Source organism: Cetorhinus maximus, unplaced genomic scaffold (assembly GCF_964194155.1).
Source record: "Cetorhinus maximus unplaced genomic scaffold, sCetMax3.hap1.1 HAP1_SCAFFOLD_2895, whole genome shotgun sequence".
Lineage (NCBI taxonomy): Eukaryota > Metazoa > Chordata > Chondrichthyes > Lamniformes > Cetorhinidae > Cetorhinus > Cetorhinus maximus.
The window spans coordinates 20,001-30,687 of record NW_027598826.1 but is presented as its reverse complement, the minus strand read 5'-3'; the positions used below and the strand labels follow the sequence as shown (position 1 = coordinate 30,687).

At 54.1% G+C, this 10,687-nt stretch overlaps 1 protein-coding gene across 1 annotated transcript in view; it reads left to right on the top strand.

Moving 5' to 3' along the window:
- Positions 1–4,311: 4,311 nt before the first annotated feature.
- LOC144677692 (multiple epidermal growth factor-like domains protein 11) overlaps positions 4,312–10,687 on the top strand; it is a gene marked incomplete at its 3' end in the record, with an annotated part of 26,095 nt that continues 19,719 nt past the window's right edge. The window contains exons 1-3 of the mRNA XM_078537728.1: positions 4,312–4,418; positions 5,105–5,206; positions 7,147–7,247. Coding sequence (XP_078393854.1) covers positions 4,312–4,418; positions 5,105–5,206; positions 7,147–7,247 — 310 coding nt within the window. The remainder of the gene's footprint in view (positions 4,419–5,104; positions 5,207–7,146; positions 7,248–10,687) is intronic.

Here is a 10,687-nt window from a genome sequence, read left to right as displayed (position 1 = left end):
GAAATCCAAATATATTACATCTACTGGTTCCCCTTTATCTATCCTGCTTGTTACCTCCTCAAAGAATTCTAATAAATTTGTCAGGCATGATTCCCCCTTCATGAAGCCATGCTGACTCTGTTTGATTAGATTATGTATTTCTAAATGCTCTGCTATAACATCCTTTATAATAGACTCCAACATTTTCCCAGTGACAGATGTTAAGCTAACTGGCCTATAGTTACCTGTTTCTTGTCCCCCTCCCTTTTTGAATAAGGGTGTTACATTGGCCGTTCTTCAATCCTCTGTGAGTTTTCCAAAATCTAAGGATTCTTGGAAGATTACTACCAGTGCATCCACTATCTCTGTAGCTACTTCCTTTAATATCCTGGGATGCAACCCATCAGGTCCAGGGGACTTATCAGGCCTTAGCCCCATTAGTTTCCCTAGTACTTTTTCTTTAGTGATAGTTATTGTATTGATTTCCTCCCCCTGCTTTTGCCCCTTGATTTAATATTTTTGGAATGCTATTAGTGTCCTCTCCCATGAAGACTGAAGCAAAGTATTTATCCAACTCCTCTGCCATTTCCTGGTTCCCCATTATTATTTCCCCAGCCTCATTCTCACCCCGCTACCAGTTTTTCCCCATAACATTATTAGAAACAGATAGATATAGATTGTCAGAGAGTCAGAGCGGCCTCTACTTAAACCTCCTGCATTTCTATAGCAACTTTAACCTCGAAACAAGTCCCAGACACCTCACAGCAGCTCAACACCAGACTACAACCGTGATATTAGGGGCAGGTATATTAGAGGAGGTGGTGGCAGGGTGATATTGTCACCGGACTGGTATTCCAGGGACCCAGGGTAAATCTTCGGGGTCCTGGGTTCAAACCTCAACACGGTAGATGGTGAAATTTGAATTTGGTAAAAATCTGGAATTAAAAGTCTAAGGATGACCAGGAAACCATCAATTGTTGTAAAAACCCATCTGGTTCACCAATGCCCCTTTAGGGAGGGAAATCTGCTGTCCTTACCCGGTCTGGCCTACATGTGACTCCAGACCCACAGCCATGTGGTTAACTCTTAAATGCCCTCTGAACAAGGGCAATTAGGGATGGGCAATAAATGTTGGTTCCTCCCTCCATTCCAGGTTTAAATACTTTGCCACGTTCCTGTCTAATTGTCTTGGCACAACACCAGCCTCAATCCTTGCTGACCCCTCATAACCTGTCCCTCTGGAGAGCTGTGAGAGACCCAGGACAGATCCGCTGCCCCAAAACAATTATTTAACGTCCCCAAGGTGCTTAACTCACCTGCATTGATATAGCACCTTTGATGTAGTAAAACAGCGAGAGAGAGAGAAAGAGAGAGACAGAGAGAGAGGGAGTTCCAGAGCTCAGGGCCCCAGGCAGCTGTAGACACGGCCGCCGTGGTGGTCCAGGGATGAGGGGGGTTTTAGCGACAGGGTTCGGTCGGAGAAGCTGGGATTGTTCCCCTTTGGAGCGAAGGAGATCGAGGGGAAGATTTGATCGAGGTGGACAAGATGGTGACAGGTTTGGATAAGGGACAGAAAGAAAAGCTGTTCCCATTGGCTGATGGTACAAGGACTGGGAGGGGGGAGGGGGGGCACAGATTTAAGGTTTTGGACATTGGGGGGGGGGTGGGGATGTGAGGTAGAAATTATTTACGCAGCGAGAGGTGATGACCTGGAACTCGCTGCCCACGATGGGGGAGGAGGTGGGAGCGGAGACGATGAATAACTTCTAAAGGGAATCGGACGCACACTCGAGGGGAATAAACTCGCAAGGGGACGGGGAGAGAGAGAAGTGGGAATGGGGCTGACTGTGTTGGTGTACAGAGAGCCAGCATGGACTCAGTGGGCTGAATGGCCTCCTTTCTGCTGTCATGGCTCTATAATTGGAGAAACGGTGATGTCACGGGGAGGAATAGGAGGTTGTAGAGCTGGAGATATGATTCTGATAGGCTCAGTGACGGAGGGAAGCAGACAAACTATCTTATCTGGACAGCACAGTCTTTATTCCCATCCTCGGGAACTGTCAGCACTATAGGCAGCTCCGTGTGCATCCTGTTTCCACACACCATCCCCTCACTTCTCTTTCTCATACAGAGCCCCAGCCGCCACACACCGACCTGGGAGGAGCTGGGAGACCGAGCAGGCAACACGACAGTGAGAGGTAAGTCAAAACCTGTGGAGGGAATCCCTCTGTGCTCACTCACCCACACTCACCCACACTGTCCACCAACTCCTCCACTTTCAAATTCCCATCCCTGTTTTCAAATCGCTCCAGGGTCCTCTCCCTCTCCCCTATCTCTGTAACCTCCTCCAGCCTCTACACCCCTCCCTATCTCTGTAACTACCTCCAGCCCCTACACCCCTCCCTATCTCTGTAACCTCCTCCAGCCCCTACACCCCCTCCCTATCTCTGTAACCTCCTCCAGCCTCTACACCCCTCCCTATCTCTGTAACTTCCTCCAGCCCCTACACCCCTCCCTATCTCTGTAACCTCCTCCAGCCCCTACACCCCCTCCCTATCTCTGTAACCTCCTCCAGCCCCTACACCCCTCCCTATCTTTGTAACCTCCTCCAGCCCCTACACCCTCCCTATCTCTGTAACCTCCTCCAGCCCCTACACCCCTCCCTATCACTGCAACCTCCTCTACCCCTACAACCTTCCCTATCTCTGTAACCTCCTCCAGCCCCTACACCCCTCCCTATCTCTGCAACCTCCTCTACCCCCTACAACCTTCCCTATCTCTGTAACTTCCTCCAGCCCCTGCACCCCTCCCTATCTCTGTAACCTCCTCCAGCCCCCTACACCCCTCCCTATCTCTGTAACCTCCTCCAGCCCCTACACCCCTCCCTATCTCTGTAACCTCCTCCAGCCCCTACACCCCTCCCTATCTCTGTAATCTCCTCCAGCCCCTACACCCCTCCCTATCTCTGTAACCTCCCCCAGCCCCTACACCCCTCCCTGTCTCTGTAACCTCCTCCAGCCCCTACAACCCTCCCTATCTCTGTAACCCCCTCCAGCCCCTACACCCCTCCCTATCTCTGTAACCCCCTCCAGCCCCTACACCCCTCCCTATCTCTGTAATCACCCCCAGTCCCTACAACCCTCCCTATCTCTGTAACCTCCTCCAGCCCCTACACCCCTCCCTATCTCTGCAACCTCCTCTACCCCCTACAACCTTCCCTATCTCTGTAACTTCCTCCAGCCCCTGCACCCCTCCCTATCTCTGTAACCTAGCAACAGTGAAGGAACAGTGATATATTTCCAAGTCAGGCTGGTGTGTGGCTTGGAGGGGAACTTCCAGGTGTTGATGTCCTCATGTGTCTGCTGCCCTTGTCCTTCTAGATGGTAGCGGTTGTGGGTTTGGAAGGTGCTGTCTAAGGAGCCTTGGTGAGTTGCTGCAGTGCATCTTGTAGATGGTACACACACTGCTGCTACTGTGCATCGGTGGTGGAGGGAGTGAATGTTTGTGGATGGGGTGCCGATCAAGCGGGGCTGCTTTGTCCTGGATGGTGTCGAGCTTCTTGAGTGTTGTGGGAGCTGCACTCACCCAGGCAAGTGGGGAGTATTCCATCCCACTCCTGACTTGTGCCTTGTAGATGGTGGACAGGCTTTGGGGGAGTCAGGAGGTGAGTTACTCAACCCAGGATTCCCAGCCTCTGACCTGCTCTTGTAGCCACAGTATTTATATGGCTGGTCCCAGTTCAGTTTCTGGTCAAAGGTAACCTGCCGTTCCTTCACTGTCGCTGGGTCCAAATCCTGGAACTCCCTCCCTAACAGCACGGTGGGTGTACCTACACCACAGGGACTACAGCGGCTCAAGAAGGCAGCTCACCCACTACCTTCTCAAGGGGGCAATTAGGGTTGGGCAATAAATGCTGGGCCCGGCCAGCGAAGCCCACGTCCCGAGAACAAATGACCTTGGAAAAAATTGATACACAGACAGACGCACGCAGACAGACGCACGCAGACAGACGCACGCAGACAGACGCACGCAGACAGACGCACGCAGACAGACGCACGCAGACAGACGCACGCAGACAGACGCACGCAGACAGCCATACGCAGACAGCCATACGCAGACAGCCATACGCAGACAGACGCACGCAGACAGACGCACGCAGACAGACGCACGCAGACAGACGCACGCAGACAGACGCACGCAGACAGACGCACGCAGACAGACGCACGCAGACAGGGAGACCCTCAGACAGATCGGTCTGAATTCTATGGATTTTTTTCCCTCACTTTCGAGAGAAGCTGCGCTGATATTTCTCGCCTGTGTTTTCAGTCCAGGATGAAGCTGAGCCCGACTCTCCCGGGGATCGTCCTGTTGGCCGGTTTGCTCCAACTGGCCTGCCCTTTGAACCCCAGTGACCCCAACGTGTGCAGCCGCTGGGAGAGGTAAGTGGTCAGCGCGGACGGGACAGTCCGACAGTGTCGGGGGAGGGGGGGTACGATGAATTGGAGGTCCCGGGGGAGGGGGGGGGGGTGGGGGAGTGGGGGGGAGGCGGGGCGGGGAGGGTGGGAAGGGGGGGTGGGGATGGGGAGGGAGGGGGGTGGGGTGCGGGGGAGGGGGGATGACCAGACAGTTGAGGGTCGGAGCAGTGAGTTGCTGGACCCGGGTTGGGAACCCGGCGCCCCAGGAGGGGCCACCTCGACGGAGTGCACCACCCACCCTCGAGGTGGGGGCCGCCAACTCCCGATCGGACCCCTGGCACCCGCACCCCCCCCCAACCCCCCGGGGGGGTCATGACCCCTGGCCTCGCGCCCATTGGGCACCCTCCTCCGGCCTTCCCACGGCCAATGGGGAAGCCAGGTACAAACCTCACTGCCCCATTGGGCCACGATGTCCACCAAAATGGCCTCCTCTGGCCCAGGGGAAGAGATGCCCGGAAAATTATGTTTCGAACACCCTCCATGATTCTCCTCGCCAGGCCCCAGCAAGGGCCCAGAAATCTTGGGGAGGCCTCACCGCCCCCCTACAACCCCTGCCAAGGAGGTTTGGCCATGTCCTCCGAGTTGGCCAACAGGCCTCGAGAGCCATCGTGGTCAATTAACGTTCTTTCCCTTCTCCATTTTTCCCTCAGCTACTCCGTCACCAAGCAGGAGTCCTACCTGATGCCACACCATGAGCCTTACCAGGAGCCCTGCCACCCCTCCAGGGACCACATCACCTGCACCAGACACAAGTGAGCACTCGGCAACCGGCGGCGGGGAACCCAGGCTGCGGCCTAGGTCGCGAGGCTCCGGCTGGCCAGCGAGGGCTGGGCGGGCAGCCCACCTCTCATCACCCCAGGGCGATTCCACGGCCGGCGAGGGCCACCGCCGCTGTCACCCAGGGAACGTGGCAGCCCCCTCGCGCACAGCAAGATCCCGCCAACAGCGAGGCGGCGATGGGCAAGGTCATCTCTCTTTTGTCCTTAGCGACGGCGGCTAGAAGGCGTGAAGGCTGCCTTCCAGGAGGCCGGGAGAACTACCCCCCCCCTCCTCCCCTCTCCAGCCCCACCCACTTGCTCTTGTCCCCACAGGGCCCGTGGGAGCGAAGTTCCCCCATTACCAGCACTGACTACACGTCAGGAACACTCGGGCGTCTGTAAAGAGCTTTGGGACAACATGGGGCCCTGGAAAGGGCCAATGAATGAAAGTTCTCTCTCTCTCTTTCTTTGCCCTTTCTCTCTTTCACTCCCCTCGCTCCTATTCTCCCTTATTCTCTCTTCTTCTCTCTCTCTTCCTCTCACTGTCTTTATCTCTCATTTGCTCTTAATTTGTGTCTCTCTCTTTTTGTCTTCCTCTCAATCATTCTCTCTTTTTTCTCTCTTTTTCTTTTTATCTCTCTCTTTCTCTCTCTTGGTCTTTTTCTCTCTCCCCCTCACTCTTCCTCTCTCTCCTTCCTCTCTCTCCTCCTCTCACTCTTCCTCTCTCTCCTCCTCTCTCTCCTCCTCTCTCCTTCTCTCTCTCGCCTTCAATCTCTCTCCTCTCTCTCTCCTCCTCTCTTCTCCTCTCTCTCCTTCTCTCTCTCTCTCTCCTCTCTCTCTCCTTCTCTCTCTCTCCTTCTCTCTCTCTCCTCCCCTCTTCTCCTCTCTCTCTCTCTCTCTCTCTCTCCTCTCTCTCCTTCTCTCTCTCTCTCCTCTCTCTCCCCTTCTCTCTCTCTCCTCTCTCTCCTCCTCTCTTCTCCTCTCTCTCCCCTTCTCTCTCTCTCCTTCTCTCTCTCCTCCTCTCTTCTCCTCTCTCTCCCCTTCTCTCTCTCTCCTTCTCTCTCTCCTCCTCTCTTCTCCTCTCTCTCCCCTTCTCTCTCTCTCCTCCTCTCTCTCCTTCTCTCATTTTTCTCTCTCTCTCTTTCCCTCTCTTTCTCTCTCTCGGCCGTTTTCTCTCTCTTTCCTCTCTGCCTTTCATTTGCTCTGTCCCTCTAATCTCTCGTTGTCTCTGTCTCTCTTTCACGATCTTTTTCTCCCTCTTTCTCTCTTCCTCTCACTTTCTTTCTCTCATTCTTTCTTTTCCCTCCCTCTCTCTTAATCTCTCTCCCTTTCTCACTCTCGCCCTTGTTCTTTCTCTCTCTCTTTCTCACTTTTATCTCTCTCTTCCTCCCGATCTCTTTCTTTCCCCTTTCTCTCTCATCCCCTCTCGTTCTTCTTCTCTCCCTCACTCTCTTTCCCACTCTTATCTCTCTCTTTCTCTCTCTATTTCTTTTCTGTCTTTCTCTCTCTTTCTCGCTTTTATCTCTCTCTTTTTCTCAATCTTTTTCTCCTCTTTCTCTCTCATTCTTTTTTTCTCTCTCCCTTTCTCTCTCAATCTCCTTTCCTTTCTCTCTCATTCCCTCTCTTTCTTTTTCTCTCTTTCTCACTTTTATCTCTCTCTTTCTCTCTCAATCTTTTTTTCCTCCTTGTCTCTCGTTCCCACATTCTTTTTCTCTCTCACACTCTCCCTCTCTTATCTTTATCTCTCTCGTTCCCTCTCTCGATCTCTTTGTTTTTCTCTCTCTTTCGTTCACTCTCGTTCTTTCTCTCTCTCTCTCTCTCACACGCTCTTTTTTCCCCCCCTCTCTCTCTCTTTTTGTCTTTCTCCCTTCAGTACCTGCTATTCACCGAACCGCCTCTCTCTCTCTCTCTCTCTCTCTCTCCTTCTGTTACAGAATCACCTATCGTGTGGCCTACCGTGTAGGGGTGGAGACTGAGCACCGCAAGCGAGCACATTGCTGCCAAGGATACTACGAGAGCCGGGGCATCTGCGTGCGTGAGTAGGGAGGGTCATTGGGGGAAACATCCCTGGGAGAAGGCGGGGGGTGTGGGGGGTGTGGGGAATGGGCGTTAGCTTCGTGTGATGCATGTGGTGGTCATCCCAGTCCAGAGTCACTGGACCACCTTTCCTCAACAACACCAAATATGGGTCACGGAATCTCCCCACCCCACCCCCGCGATGTTCCACTCACAAAGCTGGTGAGCTCCGAACTCTAGCCGCCCCCAACAACCGCGGCCAAGGGGTCGCAGGCCAAACCGGCGCTGAATTGACCCCCGATTTCTTGCGCAGGGAGCGCAGGCCTCGGCGCAGGGAGGGCCCAGGCCAGTCAAACTCACCTCCCGGAACTTTGACATCCGGGCCAGGCCGCTCAGATACCCTAACGAGGCCTCGGCGGAGAGGCCAGACGGCGATTCAAGTACGGAGACGCCTGCTCCCCTATGGGGAGACATTGTTTGATTGACAGCTCAGACCCCTTGATCTCTGCTGTCAATTCACGATGCTTGTTCACATCAGTTAAGTGGTTTAAAGGGGTTGTGGTTTTTGAAACTCCGAAAGGCCCGGACGATTGACTTTTATTAGCTTAGTCCCGACCTTGACTTTCAACATAAGAGAAAGCGATTGAAGGGTTGAATTTTTTTCAAAGCTTTTTTTTAACACATCCCACTTTACATTGTGGTGTTCATCGGCTGTAGGAAGTCTATGGCCGTTCGGGAGTACCAGAGCCTAGCACAGGGACATGAGGGACCTGAGGTGGCGTGGATGGGGCACGGGGAGTGTGTGGAGGGTGGAGGGGGTGTGAGAGGTGAGGGCTGGAGGACCCTTTTGAGTTTTATTTTCACTGGGATGCAGTCCCACGGCAGCGAGGTGGGCTTTTAACCAGCCCGCCCCCACTTAACCAGCAGCCCCCGTGGCTGCCTCTGCGCTCCTTCCCAGGTTGGCTGGACTGACTCCAGCCCACACCCACGCTCCAGAAATGAAGGCCCTACCTCGGCGGGCACTTTCCCACGAGGCAAGCGGGTCAAGCCGGGGGTTCTCCCAAATCCCAACACCAACCTCAGGGTGAAAATCCAGTCACCCCTCTTTAACAGGGGTCCCTGACGGAGAGACTCCCTCTTTAACAGGGGTCCCTGATGGAGAGACCCCCTCTTTAACAGGGGTCCCTGACGGAGAGACTCCCTCTTTAACAGGGGTCCGTGACGGAGAGACTCCCTCTTTAACGGGGGTCCCTGATGGAGAGACTCCCTCTTTAACAGGGGTCCCTGACGTAGAGACTCCCTCTTTAACAGGGGTCCCTGACGGAGAGACTCCCTCTTTAATGGGGGTCCCTGATGGAGAGACCCCCTCTTTAACAGGGGTCCGTGACGGAGAGACTCCCTCTTTAACGGGGGTCCCTGATGGAGAGACTCCCTCTTTAACAGGGGTCCCTGACGTAGAGACTCCCTCTTTAACAGGGGTCCGTTACGGAGAGACTCTCAAAGGGCTTCCCACCAGAGAGTTTTTAAAGTTCTGTACTGAATATAAGGCTGACCTCCTACTGACCTCAGGAAATGCTTTACCACGGTGACTGTCCATTCATTGTCCCTTGAGGATAGATTCGGTGAAGTCTGTTTGCACTGGACTCTAGGTTTAAACAGGAAGAAGCACCACAAACTCATTCAGGACATATCAACTTACTGAGACACAGCTTGAGTTTTATAAAAATGAGAGAGAGAGTTAGAGGCACAGACAGAAAGGGAGGGAGACAGACAGAAAGGAAGGGAGACAGACAGAAAGGGAGGGAGACAGAGAGAGAGACCGAGAATCAGTGACAGAGAGGAACAGATGCAGAGAGAGAGGGAGAGAGATAGACAGACAGAGAGGGAGACAGAGAGAGAGACAGGGGGGACAGACGCAGAGAGAGGGAGGGACAGGGAGAGAGACAGGGAGAGAGAGAGAGAGACAGACGGAGAGAGAGAGGGATAGAGACAGGAAGAGACAGACAGAAAGAGGGACAGACAGAAAGAGGGACAGACAGAGAGAGGGACAGACAGAGAGAGGGACAGACAATGAGAGGGACAGACAATGAGAGGGACAGACAATGAGAGGGACAGACAATGAGAGGGACAGACAGACATAGGCAGAGAGAGAGAGACAAATGGAGAGAGACAAAGAGAGACAGACAGAGAGAGAGATAGACATAGACAGAGAGAGAGAGACAAAGGGAGAGAGACAGAGAGAAAGAGAGAGAGGGAGAGAGACAAAGAGAGAGAGGGGGAGAGAGACAAAGAGAGAGAAAGAGAGAGAGAGGCAGAGAGAGAGAGGGACAGGGAGAGAGAGAGAGAGACAGACAGAGAGAGAGAGACAAATAGAGAGAGACAGAGAGTGAGACATAAACAGAGAGATAGAGAGAGACATAGGCAGAGAGAGAGAGAGATAGACTATGAGAAGGATGAGAGAGAGAGAGAGAGAGAGACAGAGACGGAGAGAAGCACAGAGCGGGTGCCAGTGAGACAGTCTTTATCAGCGATATGTCCTTCCCGAAGCTGAGCAGCTTATCCTCTAGTGAAGGCCTCGATCAGCAGCCAGTGTGTTTAGAAAAGGTGGCTGGGTTTGAGGGGGGGAAATGGAGTGAGACGATGAGGTCAATGGCACCATTAGCTGTGTAAGTGATACCGCGTGCAGCCCTCACACACACCCCGACGCTGACTGGGCCTGCAGCCTGGGGATCGGGGGCTGCGCCCATTGACCAGTGAACTCCAAGCTCTGGGAATCGGGGGCTGCACCGATTGACCAGTGAACTCCAAGCTCTGGGGATCGGGGGCTGCGCCGATTGACCAGTGAACTCCAAGCTCTGGAAATCGAGGACTGCGCCCATTGACCAGTGAACTCCAAGCTCTGGGAATCGGGGACTGCGCCCATTGACCAGTGAACTCCAAGCTCTGGGAATCGGGGGCTGCACCGATTGACCAGTGAACTCCAAGCTCTGGGGATCGGGGGCTGCGCCGATTGACCAGTGAACTCCAAGCTCTGGGAATCGGGGACTGCGCCCATTGACCAGTGAACTCCAAGCTCTGTCTCAGTCTCCACACGGTGCCATTGGCTGGAATTCACAGCTAAACCACAAGCGCCCCGAGGGTGAGTCTCGGACCGATCCCCCACATGACCGATTGCTCCAGAAACACCGCAGGCCTGGTCCCCATCCTGTCACCATGTCGGGGGCTGCGCCAATTTCCAACTATTCACATCCAAACGCGATGGGAGGAAACTCTGTTCACTGGAGGCCATCATTTCAAAATGGCCACCCTCACCTCCCGCCAAAGGCAACTAGGCCAAACCTTGATGGCCACTGCGCCGGGAGAAGGACGATGGGGGCTTGGCCTGGACAGGCTCCCCCCACTTCTCCCCTTTCAACCCCAAGCACCCCTCCCAGGCACCGACCTTTGAACTCTGGCCGC